Genomic DNA, 17,116 nt, shown 5'->3' on the forward strand with positions numbered 1-17,116 from the left:
TTACCGTATCACTATCGGAGTCTATGGTTGGTGTCATTTCCATGGAAAAACGAGGGATATCCTCATCGTCGGAGAAAACGAGAGGCTCCACATCGAAGCCGGACTCTTTGTCCGGACTATAGAAACTGTCGCGACCAGGGGACTCCGGGTCCAGGGCCTCCAGCTCCGGCTGCAACTGCCGCCATCGCTTGGGCTTGGAGACTTGCGTCTCCTGGGGCGTATCCGGTGTCTTGGGATCGTCCTCCTCGGAATCCCGCAAAATATCCCGCTCATTGGCTATCCGCTTGCGCTTCTCATCGAAGGAGATGCGGTGCTTCTCCACTCGGAGGAAGGGTGTACTGGTATTGTTTGCACCCGGCCGGAGGAGATCCTCCTCCTGCTCCTCATCCTCGTCCGAGACCGGGGCCAGTGGAGAGTCGTTCAACGAATGCTTGCTCTTCGAGCGGCGGACCTCCTTGCCCTCGGAATCGACTCTCAACGAAGAGTCAGAGTCCTCGGAGAGATCCACAATCTGCACGGTCTCCACAAACTCGGGGACGAATGGTTCCACACTCTCCAAAATGTTGACGGTGTCCACGATTTCCCCCTGAAGCGGCTCCAGTGCGATATTTTGCACCGACATCTTGTCGTTCTGGATGTTCTTCACCTTGATCTCCACCACCTGGGTGGGTGTGCTGGGGGCCTTTCGCTTGGTCTTGGCCGGTTTCGGTGGCGGGGTCTTGGAGACTTTGGCGGGATTCAGGGATATCTGGGAGAAGAGCGTACTGGACTCGGCCAGGCGGAAAGTTTGCGGCGGCAGGACATCGGGCATCACTGGCTCTCCAGCCGTTGCAACGGCAGTCTCCGCTGGCTTGGTGGGGGACTCGGAGTGGCTAGTGTTGGCGGAGTCTCCGGACTGGGGTGTCCTTGCTCGCCGTTGTCGCACAGTGTCGCTAACAACAACTATCTCCGTGTCGTCATCGTCCCCGACTGGAGACTTTTGTGGAGAGTTGGAGTTGCGAGTGGCAAGGGTTGTGGCTTCATTGAACCGCGTTTTCAGCACGTCCTGCGCAATAAATGCATATGGCGTCATAAGTCTACAAGTCTCTACAAACTCTCCAAACTTTCGGAAGGAAATGAAGCCCAAAACACACTTATACACTTAAATAAAAGTCTCCATTAGGGAAGCAGTGGCCATTTATTAGCTTTTTGTTGGTGAGCGGTGGTTTTTTATATTTAATTTGTAGTGGTTGGTGGTGGTGGTGGTGGTGGTGGTTGTGAGCGGTGGATTGGGAGGATTACGTTTTATGTTTCTTTGGGATATCATGGTTCGATCTTTTAACGCAGCCACAACCAATTGAACGCCACAACAACAATTAGGGAGGGAATCAATTATAAACTCTACACATTAACAATTTGAAGCGTGAAAATGACACCAAAGTTAGACCCCGTAGAGCGCTAGTGATACGGTGATTTCTGGTTTTGAAATATTTATAAAATGCTTGGCTTTTAGCCGGGGTGATATGGTAGATTTGATGGTATTGCATTTACCAACACTGGCAAATGTGATCGGATCTGGATTAGCTTTTTGTGGAGAGATTACTTAATGGCATATGACGTTGAAAAAATTGAAATGTAAATGATTAAATAGGCTTTAAGATATAAGTTGTAATGTAATGAGAAAAGTAATTAATAAATGATTAAGTGTAAGTACAATTATTCTGTGGTATGGCGGGGATATGGAGATTTCAGGATAAGCGTAATTACAGGTGACGGTAAAGCAGAAGGATAATTTAGAATCTGATAGAAATGGAGTTCTGTTTATGTTGTTTTAAATCTTAAACCCCTTGGGGTATTGGGAAGGGGGTATCTGGTGCTTGTAAATCAAATGATGGCAGCTCAATGATGTGAAACAGAAGGAGTGGAAGCAAGGTGAATGCGAAACCCAATTCCATTTGCTTTGTACCTGCCTGGGTCAAAGGTGTTCGGGCAGAATCATCCTTCAGAGGACACAGGACCGAGGGCAGGTGCAAAGCGAAAGGTAAGGTAAGCAAATAAAGACACACCAACGAGAAAATGGAGCGAAAATGGAAACCGATAACAGGACATGATGTACAGAGGTAAATTTAAACTTTAAAGCATACATTACAGGGCATGAAGGATGAATGCGGAAGGATATAGAGAGTCCAAGCGATAGGGAGAGGAAAGCGTAGTGCAATTAAGAGGATTTGTTTGCTGGCTCCGACTCACCACGACAATTGCAATCACTTGTTGTTGCAACTTCTCAATTTCAGGATTCGAGGGCACATTAATCTCCTTCAGGTCATGCTCCATTGCCCTGCAAGAAGGTCTCAGTTAGTTGGGGGAATTGCAAAGGACTTGAAGGATGGGGTTCATACTTTAAGGTCTCCAGCGAAATGTTGTCTAAATTTTGCAACGTGGCCTTCATTTCAGTGAGCCTCTTGATGATGTCCGCACTGGTCAGCTTGTGGTAGGTGGCCTTCAGCCCGTCTATCCTCTGGCGGGTGTCCACCATGCTGGTCTGGTCACAGGACTTGCTGTACTCGTTGTAGTGCTCCTCGCACTTCTGCAGCACATCCTCGAACTCCAGGAGTATGGAGTTCCGGTCGTGCACCTCCTGCGGCGACTCGAACCTTCGAATCAGGGTGTCTGCCGAATCGAAGCACTCCTCCAGCTTTCGGGCCAGCGTGATCAGGCTCTCCAAGAACGCCTTCGACTGGGTGACATTCTCCCCCAGGGCGTTGTACAGATGCTTCAGGGCGTCGATCCGCTGGCTCAGTTGCTTGGGCGACTTGGTGTATCTGTCCTCGCACACCCGACGCCCTGTCTTGATCGTGCTCTCGATCTCCGCCTTGATCTCCGACAGAGTCCGGTAGATTTGCTGCAAAAGTACATGAAGGTACCACTGTTTTGGATATAGAAAGTAGTACCGTCTTACCAGGCACATCTGGTACTGGGCCTGCACCGCACTGGGACCAGCTGATGCCACATCCAGGACCAGAGTGGATCGTTCCACGTTCCGGAGATCACAGTAGGCCCGATTGAGGCGCGACTCATAGGCGGGCTGCGGGGCTGTGCACTTGCTGAGCTTGGCCTGGCAGGCCTTGAATCTCAGCTCCATTAGGTTGAGCTGCTCCTGTAGGCGATTGGCGGCTCCCACCTTGCCCTTTCTCGTATGCTCATCAATGATCTCGGCGATCTCCTTGAAGTTTTTCTCGTTGGCCACGAACTCCCTGGCCAGGCGCTGTGGAAATAGTGGAATTTGGTCTAGAATTCAAGGCATATTTGTTTGTAACCTACTTGAAAGTCCTCTGGTAGATCCTCGATGGTCACATCGTGCTCCAGATGCTCGCTGAGTATCTCGTCCACCCGGTTCAGCCAGGCCTCGAACTGCACAATACACTTCTCGGACTGCTCCGCCTCGCTGACCTTCTGTTCGAGGAGTTCGGTGCGATTTTTGGCCTGTTGCTGGAGCTGGGTCCACCTCTGGACAATGTCGTCGATGTCCCGCCGCATGGAGTCGGCCATGAATTCGTTGCCAATTAGCTCATTGCCAATTTCCTGAATCTTGTCCAGCCATTCCTCAGAGTGCGAGCGCAATACGTTTTCCAGATCCTTAAAAAAATGGAAAATTGTTTAAAAAATCAAATGATAAGAAGAGTGCTCTCTCAACTCACATCAAGTTCCTCCATGATCTCCTCGGCGTCGGCTGCATTCTCCGGCGTGTTCCGAATCTTGTTCTCCAGCTTGTCCAAATAGCCAGTCTCGCTGACCATGAACTTCTTGAACTCACCCAGCTGGGTGGAAATGTGCTCCAGCAGGGCAGTCTTGGCGTAGACTCGCTCAGTAACCTCCGTCCAGCGGGCATTCAGGCGGGTGAACTGCTTGGCTAGAGGTCCGTACTGGGAGTCCTTGCTCTTGTCCTGCAACTCGTCCATCTGGAGCAGCAACTCCCCGCCCAGTTCGTTCAGTTCGCGGAACTGTGTCGTCTCGCGTTCGCAGGTCTCCTTGAGGGTCTGGAAACGGCACTTGGACTGGAAGAGCTCGTTGGAGTTGGCTATGTCGTTTATCCCGGACTTTGGAGTGTTGGTCTCCAGTTCGGATAGCCATTCGTCCGTCTGCTTCAGTCTCTGCTGGATCACATCGATCTGACCCTGAAGGGCCGTCTGCTGTTGCCTTTTGGCCCGATGGACTTGCTCCACCTGCTCGTACAGAGCATTCAGGGCTCTGATCTGGGATTGAAGGGATTCCTTCTGGGCCGGCTCCGCCTCCTTGATGAGGATTTCGCTGAAGTTCCGGGCACTGATCACATCGATCTCCAGTTTGCGGAGGTCCTGGCTGCTGCTGCCTACAAGGCCTTCCAATTTCTTGTCCGCCGCGCTCCGCAAGACGGCTATAATGGCATTGTACTCCGCCGCAAAGTGATTCAGATTTTCAATGGCCGTGGTCTGCTTGATCACCCGCTCGTTCAGCTGCTCTGGGAGTCTGTGCCAGGTGGTTTGCAGCTCCTCGCTCAGAGCATGTCTCGGCAAACTGTCGTAGGTCGGCCGAAGAGACTCCATCTCGTCCACCAACTGGTTCAGCAGCTGCTGTTGCTTCTGCATGACCTCCAGGTTTGAGACTCGCACTTTCTGGCTGGAGACCTTTGCTACAAAGTCCTGGAGCTGCTGGAGTTGCCTGGAAAGGCTCTCCCCTCCTCGCTGCTGGATGAGAGCCTGCAGCGCCTGCTTCATGTCGTGCCAACTGTCGTAGAAGAGCCCAAAGTCCTGCTTCCACTCCAGCAACTTGTCATCCAGCTCTTCAGTGGCGGCCTTGGCCTCGGCAATTTCGGAGGCCAGCGACTCCATGTGGCTCAGGCGCTGCTCCAGCTCCTGGCAGCTGGCCGAGCCGGCGTGCTGCTTGTACCAGTCCCTGGAATCGGCCAGGACCAGCTTGAATCCAGTCAGACTGTTGTAATACTTTTCTTTGGCCAGCAGGGTGCTGCTCTCGCTCTGCTGGCTGGTTAGTTTTTGGGCCAAGGCCGCATAGCGCTGCTCCAGCTGCTTGATGTGGGTACCCTCCAGCAGAAGGTTCCTCGACGGATCCTCCAGTTCACACACTTCGAACAGCTTCTTCAGCTCCGGCAGCGTCACACTCCGCCGGCTGTTCTCCGCCTGGAGTTCCTTGAGAGTGTCGCACTGTTGTCGCAGACTGTGTCTCTGCAGCTGCTGGAGCTTCTGCTCCGCCTCCTGGACGTGGGAGAAGTGCTCCATGATCTGCGTCTCCAGGGCAAAGAAGTTGTCTGCATTGCGAAGCTTCCGCTTCTTGCTGGCCAAGTCGTGTTCGTCTTCCTCCTCGGACTCCTCCTCGCCGAATCGGATGATCATCTGGTAGTCCACCCAGCCCTCGGGACGCACCACTCGACTGTCGTCGTAACTGGCCCGATCCCGTCCAAAGTTGAAGCCCTTTGTCTCAATGCGGACCGTTTGCACCTCCACGATCTGCTTCAGGGCGTCCAGCCGATCCTCGTAGCTCTCCAGCTGCATGAGAACGCGCTCCCCTTTGTCGTCGCCGTCCTGCAGGGTGGCGGCCACCATCTGGCGCAGATCAATGAGGTATCTCTGCAGTTCCAGCAGGTCCTTGGCACAGTAGTTGAGCTCGTTGATGCGCTGGGTTATGCCGCCCACGTCCGTGACATCCCTGCTCTCCATGAGCTTGAGATCCTGCTCGCGGGCGTCCAGCCACCTGGAGATGCACTTGTACTGCTGCAGCTTCTCGGTCCGCAGATCGGTCCACTTCACCACGTGCGACCATCTCTCGCCCAAGGCGCTCAGCCGATCCTCCAGATCATTGAAGTTCCCTGAGGTGTCGTTGACTATAACGACCATGCTGCTCAGACTGTCCACCAGCTCCTGCTGTTCACTCAAATCGGACTTTAGTTGCTTGGCCTCCAGGAGTTGCTTCTCGGCTTCCCCCAAGGTGGGGCCAATATCACTCATGTGTGAGATGCGATCCTCGACATTGGTGAGGAACTGCCGCAGCTGCTCCAGCTTCTGTTTCTGAAACTCCGCCAGCCGCATCAGGATCTTCGCCTGAACATCCAGAGCCTTGAGCCGCAAGGTCTCCCATCGCTCGTTCAGCAACACCATTTGCTGGCGCACCTCGTTCTGGTCCTCCTGGCTCAAGCCAACCCCTGCCTTCTGGGACTCGTTGATCAGGTTGCTACCTTCCTCGAGGGCTTCCCCCACATACTCCTGGTGCTCCGTGAGTTTCAGCATGAAGCTTTCGTTTTCGTGAAACTGCAGCTTGGCGGTTTGGAAGTCCTGCGGGTCGGGCAGCTCCTGGGAGAGCAGCTGCTCGTCCTCGAGCAAGAGGGTGAGCACAGCTTCCAAGGCACTCTGATAGCCGCTGATCTCCACACTGGCGTTCGTGGCCGTGCTCAGAGGACGCAGCGGATTGTCCTTCAGTTCGCCCGAAGACCTCTGCTCCATGCTGCCGCCACTGTCGGAGGTGTAGATGCCCAAGCTGGCCCGATCATTGTCCAGAGGGACTTCGTCCAAGTCCGTGATGCTGGTGCAGGGCACTCTCTCCGGATCCGTGTCCTGCTCGTGCTCCTGCTCCTGCTCCTGCACTCTCGCCCGCATCGATTCCATGGCGTGGTACAGGCACATCACATACATCTGGATGGATTTGTTGTCCGGCTTGTGGGTGTGCACGTCCTCGGCGTCCAGCAGCTTCTCGATCTTGAAGTGCCGATGCGCCAAATCGAAGGCCAAGTGGAGCCGCTTCAGGGCGTGCTGCTGCAGGGCGGAGTGCAGGTTCAGCTCCTCGATGTGAGCGTCGAGGATCATGATGAAGGCCCGTCCGTCCGCCCAGGAGCTGGAAAAGTCGCTGAGCTGCAGGCCGTGCGGCTCCGTGTACTGGCGCGCCCAGGCCAGCAGGGACTTCTCCACGCCGTTGCTGGAGTGGCTCTTGACTAGATGCTGCCCGTTGAACTCCAAGGCTATCAGCCAGATGAGGCCCAGGGTGAGTTTGGCATTGCCGCCCACGATGTCGTCACTGGAGATGTTCACCAGCTTGACGCCGTGCTCCTGGATCACCTGGAGGACCTTGTTCAGGTTGTTGATGTGATGAACTCGCATCCGTCCCTTTTCGGGTTTCTAAGGGAGGGGAAGTTAGTTAGTTTACTGGAGTACTGCAGATAAGTCATTGAGATCATAATTACCAACTGTTTCTGGGTCAGGGCACTGAGGAGGGCCAACAGCCGATGTCCGTCCCGGAGGTCCAGAAACAAGTCCTTCACTGGCGTGCACTGGGTGTCGATGAGATGTGAATTGATCCATTTCGTGAAGGTTTTCTTCTGTATGTGCTGTCGTTCATCTGGAGCGGTCGCGGCCGAAAAGGGACAAAAAGAAAAGTCTCGTTAGATACTTTAGTGCCGAAAGAGTTGCCAACTTTCTTCTGTTAACCTCGTGCCAAGTCGGCGGGCTTCAATGCCACCAGATTGTAGGCCATCGCCGGGCAGCCCAACCCAGAAAGTCTTTGGATTCCAGACCCGAGTCTTGTCTATCGCCAGAGCCCAACCCCAGAGCCAAACGCAACTAACTGACTGCAGGCCAACTCCGCTAATGAACTGCAACAAAACGTGCCAAATCACTCGCTCAAAATCAATTAGCAGATCCGATCGCAGCCGAGAGTTGAGGGCTCATGGCTGGTCAGCACTTTGATGCGGTCATACACTCGAAGAAAAGTGGGCCACACAATAAGAGGGAGTTTTAAATTGAAATTAAAATAGGTATTGTATCAACTATAGTTTAAACTTGTGGCCTTTTATTTTCAAGCTCATCTTAGACTTGAGATTTGGACTAGTTTTTTTCTCTGCCTAAACAGGCTAGAGGTTCGAATACCATCGCATACCACCTCCGGTCTGAGTCATTTGTCAGTTTTGTGTGAAACCGCAGCTCAATCTGTTCAAAAGCAATTTGCATCGGTCTCTGGAAGAAGTCTCCAGTCTCTGGCCTCTGATTGATGGACGTCTTGGGTAGACAATTAAATGAATTGGCATTGGCTTGCGTGTAATTGCTGATCGATTTTTATTATTTTCGGGTGAGTAATTGCCCCAGCATTGGACCTGATTTGAATTGGTTTTTGGTTCTATGCTAATTGACAGGTGAAACTGAGCAGACAGCACACGGAATGCACCCAAACCTAGACCTGAGCCAACTTTCTGAGCCGATTACCGTAATTAACTTGTTCTAATCGGTTTGAGGCTACAGCTAATCACTGTTTGTACAATAATTAGCTGGAGAGCAGCTGGGAAGTAATGCCCCTTGAGGTAGTGCTTTCAAAATATCACTTTAAAAAGCAATCCATATCTGTTGGTAAGAGGCTGCTGAAATATCTCACTACCTACTTCCATCTCGAGCAAGAGTTATCCATTTTGGAGGACATAAATCATCGCAAACGCGCCATCCAAGTGGAAATTGGAAAAGCCAAAGACGAAAGGCTAGGCACTCAAGGCAGGCCGATGCGGAATTTAATTGCCATATAAATGAAGGACAGCTAGTGCCTCCCGGAAGACTAATTGCCGGCCAGGAGCAGTGGAAAACGCACACAGAGTATTGATCGATGTGGCAAGTCACGATGCTGCCGCTGCCACTGTTGCCTGGTTGCCTGGTTGCGACAAACTGTTGCATGTGACCCACAAATGAGCCCAACTGTGAACCAAAGGACCCGACCAATTGAGCCTGTTTCCAATGGCCCCGGACGCTGCCACACGTACAAGTCGCAAAGCCAACTCGCCCGGCTCTCGGTTCAAATTTAAGCTTTGCGGAGGTGGTGGTGGTGGCATGCCACAGCCGCCCGCTGATAATTAAATGAAATTTCATTAATTGAGCCTTAGACTCGTTGAATTCATTAACTTTGTACCCTCTGAGATGGCTGAAACTGGGACAGTGTCTCTGACAAGTTGAAGATTTATTGAAAGGGTCTATCTCGGCTTCAATATCCTTTCATAATTCTGCCTCTGTAATATTTGCTGACTTGTCAGAGTACCCCCTCTTGGCTTGTCGGCAATTAGATAATTTTTGCTGTGCCCCATAGATGATTGCAACATCATCAGCTTGAAGCCACATTTCAGTGTCAATTACACTGCAATTTCTTCGGCTCCCTGGCTCCCTGGCCCTCTTGCAGTCTTGGCACTGCTCTTTTGTTTACCAGGAAGCTGGTTTCTGGCTATGAACTGGCTATGATGACTAGCCTGGCACTTTGTTTGGTCAAAGTTGTTTGGAAATTGTTTTCCCGGAAAACCTCATTGAAGTTACTCCTCATGCAGTCTTGGCTCCTGCCGATTCGCCAAACAATTCAATTCAATTTATTGGTTATGGTATTTATATCATATTCCTCACGAGCCATAAAAACTTTGAGAAGCTTTTCGAAAAAGTTTAAATTGGAAAAGCAGTGACTGCCGATGGGGGAGAGTGTGGGAATTATTCAAATGACATTAAGGTATTATTATTCGGCATTTATTTAAATAGTTTTTAAACTATCATACTCTGATACTTTAAGATACTTTGTATGGGCTATAATCTGTATTATTTTTGGCCAACAAACAGCCTTGGAAACAAGACAATTAAACGAAATTTGCAATTCCCAACCACACAAGTTTTGAAAATTTTTTTGTTCAGTTTTATTTATTTATTTATTTTCTATTTGTTTGTCGTCTCTGGCTTTTTGTACTGATTGTTTCAATGTAGCCGGGCTTCGGCGCAAATTTATTGCAAATTGAAAAACCAAGCAAACAGAATACTCGAATTCGATTCAATGGAACTGCGCTCCGTGGAGGAACTGACTGAGTGACTGAATGATGTACTGATGTCATTACAGTGTGCTTCTCTGGTCGTTGATTTTGTTATTTTCCAAACGTTTATTGCCTTCAATTATAAAGCAATAAATTGATATTTTATGGCTTTGTGTGTGCGAGAGCTCAGTCTCTATGTAAATGGAGACCAGCTGAGCAGGAATTGTTTCATGTTTTGGCCCATAAACCGAAATATATCGATTGTCAGTGAACCCTTTCCAGATTTCTTTCCGATTCCTGTCATGATATAGAGTCGTATTGTGGCATTATTCTGTTGCCAGCTCCATTGTGCTCCAAAGGTATGCGAAGCTGAACGAGCTTGTTGATTTATTGACAGCTTCTGCTGAAAGCCGGCTATTGAAATATTAAATTTGCGAATTAGGGAGCTTGTCAGAGATATTTGAGTGGAATATTATCAGAATTTTCAGAGTTATTAATCCAAAACTATGGTAGCACCCTTTAAAAGAGCCATTTGATTCGGTAATTAGAATTTATGACTCCTCTGATAGGAGCCCCATCTCCCTGTTACATTTTCGGTCTATTTGTATGACTTATTTGAGTTATAGTACCGACGCGTGACCCGCATCGGATGAAATGAAAACAAAAATTATACATGTAAACAATCCTCCTGCTCGCTGTCTGTTTATTATTGGAAGCCCGGTTGGCTTGTGCCGTCCGATCCCCCTTCATTGTGGGTCATCACACTCGCAGCCCCTCCTCACGCACTCAAATACAACAAACTACAGTGCCATTGGGGCAAATATTTATTCGCCGTCCCTGCAGAGAAAGAGGTGAAGGAACTCTCGTACGGCCACCAAAATGATAAGACCCGCAATAGTTCCACCTCTTATCAGCGGAGAGCGACTGGGAAGAGCCTAAAAATACCCGAGAAGACCGAGCAGTGACGTTATTTTGTTCAATAGAGAAGCGTTCCGACTGGGTGAGCCTCTAAACTAGTTGGAATAATACTAGGGAGTAGTACTCAAGTTATTAGAATGGAAAGTGACATCAGAACTCATTAAAGAGTATAAATATTTTAAGCTCTAAAGAGACTAAAACTGTCTGTAATCCCACCCTTTGACTTCCAATTTGGGAAGCAATCTCGAAACAATTTCCAACCAAAATAAAATGCAAATTGACAAAAAGTACATTTTTATTTTCCCCCTATGGTTCAGTGGGTTCTGGTTCTGCGTTATAGCCAAGCCTATCTATCTATATATCCCCCACGGTCGGATGGGCTCAGTTGTCATGACTTTATAATGGAAATTTCAGCTTTCTTTCAGAGTCGTGGAGGGGGAGGCCCGCTTTTAATTGCTCGGTTTTACAGGCCAAATGGGAAATTTAGAGGCTGCCGGGGGCCAGACTGCGGATGGCATTTTCCCAAACTCAGCCACTAATTCACATTTTCCAGCAATTTCCCGATTTCGATTGGCGGCAACTTTTTTTACGAATTGAAACGTGACTTCTTGCGACATTTCGTTGCAAGTGACGTGCATTTCAATTGGAATTCAGCTGGTAGTGTTTTATTTTGATTATTTTTTAAGGGTTTTTGCTTTCAATATTTATTAAAATTGAGTATTAAAGAGAATATACTACCTCTGGCGCTTATCTTTTTATTTATTTTTATGTCCAACACCTCTCTAGCCCTCATTTGAGGCCAGAAACATGAATTAAATGCATCGTTCTGGCCAAGATTGGAGCCACCTCCCAGCCCGCATAAATTAGAATACCAAAATGAGTTTCCAATGGCCCGAAAAGCCAGCTTGCATATAGAAATAAATGTATGAGAGGCAGGAATGCTGGGTCGGAGGGGGAAAACATGGGGAAAACCTGTTTCCCCCAATACAAAAATGCCTTTGGCGCAAAACACCAGCATGTCCGACACTCTCGGAGTGAGTTTCAAAGGCTTTATCAATGTGGGAGACACAAGACGAGGAGAACAACATGCAACAGCCAACACAACAACAGCTAACCTGGCCAAGACCCAACAAACTCCACTCCCCCACTGGCCGCCTCCACAACACAAAAAATAAAAAATAAAGTGAACTGCAAGCGGAAGTTTTAATTCATTTTTGTTGCTCATATTTTGTTCATGTCCGAGTTGTTGTTTCTTCGCCGCTCGGTCAGCACTATTTTGACGCTTCCGGTCAGTTCTTGGCCAAAACGTTTAAGGGTGTTAATGTAGAGGGTTTCCAGCTCTAAATGATTAATTGCTGTCAGAGTGAGACCTATTTAAAGAGAGATATTTTTAAAGATTGAAGTAGGAGGCACTTGCACAACCCCATAACCCATTCCCCATAGCTATAGCCACTTATCTATAAATATTTATTAAATTATTTAGCCATATCTCAGCTGAACGGCCTACACTCGCCTCGCAGCGAGTTGAGTTGCTGACTGCCCACTTCTGCGAAGTATCTTTGGCGGTGGCCGAAAATTGATTACAAAATCACTTAACCGCCACCGGTTTGTCTGCCGCCAGTTGCCGCTTAATTTTTACGCATTCATTAATGTTACGGATAATTGAATTTACTTATCGCGGAATTCATTCACTCGAGCATTAATTGCAAGTCAAGCAGCTCCAGCAGTGGAGGCTCATTGTGGTTGACAAATTCTCAATTCCCGGTGGTGTTTGAAGGCCCAAACAGGTTCTTGGCTGGGTTTCACTTTTAAATGCTTGAAAGAGTCAGCTTTTGGGCTACAAGCAGGAGGAGTGAGACAAGATTACAGAGATGTTGAGGATGCAGAAGCACGAAAATTAAATTTAAATATATTTAATAATATGAAATAGTATCTCTTGCGCTTTAAAACACGTTATCAGCCTCCTCGCCACTCAGTCTGGCCCACAGCTTATTCCTCCCAGGGCTTATTAGAGCTCACTTAACTTGAATGCCTGGCCCGGGCACTTGATCCTGCCTCCTGTTATTGCTCCTGCCTGTTTGGCGACTTGAAAACAGCTTCCTTGTTATTTTTACGAGTGTTGGCGAGTGGGTCTGCTGGGTCTGCTGACTCTGTGGCTCTTGGCCCCGCCATAATTGATAGGGGTTTAAGTATGTGTATCTTGCCACTGCCACTGCCTCCCCTCGAGAGCGTGAGAATTGCCAGCATTCGAGTCATGTGCTATTTATTATTGGACGAATAGTATGTGCTCTGCCAGTACGCATATCTGATAGTTCCAATCGCCGCCAGCTTCCATTAATTCCTGTCAATTAACTGATGTCTGTTTGCTGTTCGTACTCCTGCAGCTTTTTAATTGAATTCCCTGCCTCAGACGCATTCTGTCAGATGTTTGTTTATCAGTTATGACTCGGAGGGTTTAATTATTTACTGAGGGATTCGCTTTTCGCGGATCTCTAATTGAGGTTTAAAGAGAGCTTAACAGGGCTGAGACACCTGCTGAGTTGTCAGTTGCAGTAGGTGAGTCTGAGAACCACTTTAAATCACTTTCTTATCAGAAAAACAATAGAAGGCACTACAATACATAGGCTTAAGTCTTTTTCAGAGATTACCAACAATGAATAGCTGAAATTCTGACTCATATCTGACCCACTTTATTATCAGTCTCCTCATTCCAATAATTGGGGAACATCCTTGGATAACCCACTCCGAATTGACTCTGAATCGAGCTCTGAATCTGACCTATACAGTGGCGAAACGCACTGTATGCTCAGGTGCACTCGAAGGCGATTGTCAACACAAGACAAACAACTGCAATGCCGACAAGTCGTGGCTGTAGTTGACGTTAAACAATGCACACACGTAACTAAAAATAAACCTTAAGGAAAAAAACACACTGCCGACCGACCGGCTTTAATCAATATTTTGCCACAGCTCGCCCCCACACACACACTGACACTGAGAAACAACACGTTCGGCCGAACAGTTAACTAACTAATTAGAAAGTTTTCCCGGCCAATAAGGCGAAAATTGAAAAGCCAAACGGAGTAAGTGAAATGCTGGCCAAGTAACTTGACCAAAAGCCCGCTCCAGACCCATTCGGGCATCACAAATCATCAACTGCAACTACAACTGATCGCCTGCCACTTCAACATATCGATGGGTGCTCAGCCCCTCGAACTTGGCGCCCTTTCTCTTTTTTTTTTCTTCTCATATATACTCTTATATCTCGATTCCTCGCTGGCACGCAACATCGATCAGTGATAAGACAGCTCTCGGGTTATGAATTGAATTTATTATTCGATTTTCAGCGGGTGAGCTGCTATTTTGTGGGTCGTACAGATCGATCGCTGGAACAATAATTGAATGGCGAGTTATGGGCTGAAAGCCAGATTCATTTCAGATAGCCGGGTTTAAAGTCAATAGAACTCCTCCTCCCACTCTGCCCACAAAGTACCTACAAAATCCAATCAAGCCATAAACAAATGGAAAGCCATTAGCCAAAAAAATGAGCAAAATAGCCGGAATAACAAATTGCAGCTTGTAGTTGGAGTCATTTTTTAGGGTTGTGTGTGGCAGTGGCAGTGTGTGCTCCAGATTCCAAGCCAACAGAAAAATAGGAACAAAAATATAAACAAAATCCGACACATGCGGCCAAATGCAAATGCGCATTTTGACGCATTCCAAGCCCAGCTGGCTGGCCTGCCTGGTCTGGCTCTGCCGGTTTTAGCCGCAGACACACCAGAGACAGCCACGGATAAAAAGCCTAATGCCTAGGCCACATTTGGAATGGGTTTCCAAATCCAGAACCGAAGCATGCTGAGCTCACTCAGTGGTCCAAAGTGAGGTTCATGAATCACATTATGAGGCTTCAGAGCAGTTCCTACACTATTTAGATTAGGAACTACAATAACTATCCTATAACTAAGAAGTTCCTACTATATTTAAACCAAAAATCATATTCCTTAAATTCATATTCCTTCCTTGCCGCATCACTTGTGGAAAGTGGCATATACCCCGAGCTGATCTGATACCGATTATTGAAACCCACACACATTAAAGACCTCTCGCACAAATTGGTGTGGTTCGTATCGGAATCGAGTCTCAATTACACTGTGGGAAAAAGCCAACAACTACAATGACTGACACCCCTCCTTGCCACAACTGCTGCTCCCCCTCCGAGTGGTCGGACTCTCATTAGCTCAGCGCGGGTTACGCTGCGTGTTCTCCAACCCTGCCACGCCACGCCCACCCTCTTCCGACCCGCAGCCCCCATCCCATCCCATCCCATCCGATCATTAAATGCTCAACCAAATGAGCTAAAGCGATAATGCTGCGGTTCTCGAAGGGGTGTGTGCCAACACATTGATGCTGTTCTACACAGGAAAAAATAAGTTGGACCTTCTTTTTTCAACTCTGCAATGGATAAAGGAACTAAGAATCGATCTATTAATTAATTAGGGTATCTCGCTTGAGAATCGGATGGAAAATGGCAAAGATATGGGTTTTAGGGCCAGAGACGATAGATCCAAGAAAATTGGAAAAATTCTATAGAAAATTTTCAATTTCGGGATTTTGGTGGAGATTAATGGTTAATCCATATCTTTTAAGGTATCCATCTCAATAATCAGATAAAAATTGGCAAAGATATTGGTAATATTTAGAGCCAGAGACTATAGATACAGGTTTTTCCAAAGAGGCCTATCATCAAAAATTCTTAAAAAATTTATCGACAATTTTCGATTTCTAGATTTTGATGAAGATCAATGGAGAATCCATCTAGGAATCTTTTAAGGTATCCCGATTAAGAATTGGATGAAAATTGTCAGAGATGGCCATTTACAAATATTCTTTATATTTTTGTAGGAGCTCCATAAAGAAATATATGAAAAAAATGGACCGAAAATTTTGATTAGAGATTTAAACGCAGATCAATAGAGAATCAAACCTCAAATCTTTAAAGATATCCCTCTCAAGGATCGGATAGAAATTGTCAAAGATATGGGTATAGTTTATGGCCATATATGAACACCCCGGAGTATTTCAAGGGATCTAATCATAGAAACTGTTCATTAACTTATTTATTAACTTATTATTAAAAAATTGATAATAATTCTGCCTTTTTGTTTTAATTTCTTCAAGTGTAATAAGAATGAACATGTGCTGGAGTGGCTGTCTTCTAAAGTCCAACTTGCAGCTGAAGAAAGCATGGAAATTATGTGAGATATGTACATATGTATGTGAAAATGGGGCACGAGTTCTGAGCTCTACTCTTTCAATGGGGTTAATTATTGGGTCTGGAAGAGAGAGGATTATTAATTGTCATGCCATATATATACTTTTGTACATAAATATGAACAAAAGCCATCTCCCAGCCAGTACAGGCAAATAATTTCAACCAATTTTACTTCAAAATACAACAAATTAAAGTCAAAAACTGCAAGCAATCTCACCAATTAAAATTCCGGGCTCCATATTCCTTAAATATTGATATCCTCGCCTAGTCCCAGTGGCGAGTTCGGTGTCGTTTCGATAAAAGTTACAGTCGATCCTTAAGCTTTCCCAAGGTCGTGTCGAATCGAATAGAATAGAAGTCGCGTCGAATCACATGAAGAGCGGAGACATGCAGCTATGTGTATATTTCTGGGAACCAGACCGATAGCGCTACATGCCACTTCGCCACCTCTTTCGCACCTTTTTTTATTATTATTTTTTTTTTTGTTTACCGCCGCGTTTCGTAATGATTCGCGATAATTGCTGAAAGCGAAGGTGCGCCGAGAAATTCTAAATTAAATAAAAATTCGGTTGACACCTGCAGTGTTGTTTTTTCTGTTTTGTTTATTTATTTTCGCTTCATGTCGAGTTTCCCACCAAAAAAAAAAAAACAAAAAACAAAAAAACTTTGCGCATGCGCAGAGACGAAAAACAAAGAAAGGAAAGCCATGGCCTGAAACTACCGTTAGCTGCAGCATTTTCGTCTTGGTCTTAATGAGTTTTCTTGTTGTTTGTTTGCCTGCCATTTGTAAGTTTAACAAGCTGCGTTGTTTACTTATTTCGATTGTTTTTATTTTCCTGCCCCCGCCCCCACCTCCGCTCCTCTTTATCAATTTCCTTGGCGATACCACGAATCCCACAGGTGGCGCTCTCTCTCTCTCTATCTCTCTTTGGGGCTGCCCCCCCTCTCTTCCAATTAGAAAACAAACACCGGTTGGGGCCGCCGGAACGTTGGCAAAGCCGAAACAGGCGGCATGAAAAGCGAAAACCAGAAATGGAACGTATGGCATGCGGAACAGACAACAGTTTTGGACGCTGGCGTCGCAGCCGGCGCCGCTGCCAACGTCGTGGGTAATTTGTGAGTCAAAGAATCTCTATATGTGTGTGTGT

At 47.3% G+C, this 17,116-nt stretch overlaps 1 protein-coding gene across 24 annotated transcripts in view; it reads right to left on the reverse strand.

Annotated features, from left to right (window-relative positions):
• The window catches only part of LOC6499350 (dystrophin), a 126,033-nt gene that overhangs the window by 107,487 nt on the left and 1,430 nt on the right, over positions 1-17,116 (reverse strand). For 11 of the 24 annotated variants that reach the window (XM_014910529.3, XM_014910533.2, XM_014910532.3 and 8 more), the window contains exons 2-8: positions 7,205-7,359; positions 3,678-7,139; positions 3,301-3,615; positions 2,939-3,244; positions 2,379-2,881; positions 2,230-2,317; positions 5-1,045 (exon numbers count right to left, since the gene is read on the reverse strand). In XM_014910529.3, coding sequence (XP_014766015.1) covers positions 5-1,045; positions 2,230-2,317; positions 2,379-2,881; positions 2,939-3,244; positions 3,301-3,615; positions 3,678-7,139; positions 7,205-7,359 — 5,870 coding nt within the window. Of the gene's footprint in view, positions 1-4; positions 1,046-2,229; positions 2,318-2,378; positions 2,882-2,938; positions 3,245-3,300; positions 3,616-3,677; positions 7,140-7,204; positions 7,360-16,185; positions 16,517-17,116 lie in introns of all 24 variants that reach the window. The other 13 variants (XM_001954777.4, XM_044716212.1, XM_032449888.2 and 10 more) reach the window with 4 other exon arrangements.

This window comes from Drosophila ananassae, chromosome 2L (genome assembly GCF_017639315.1).
Source record: "Drosophila ananassae strain 14024-0371.13 chromosome 2L, ASM1763931v2, whole genome shotgun sequence".
In the NCBI taxonomy this organism is placed as follows: domain Eukaryota; kingdom Metazoa; phylum Arthropoda; class Insecta; order Diptera; family Drosophilidae; genus Drosophila; species Drosophila ananassae.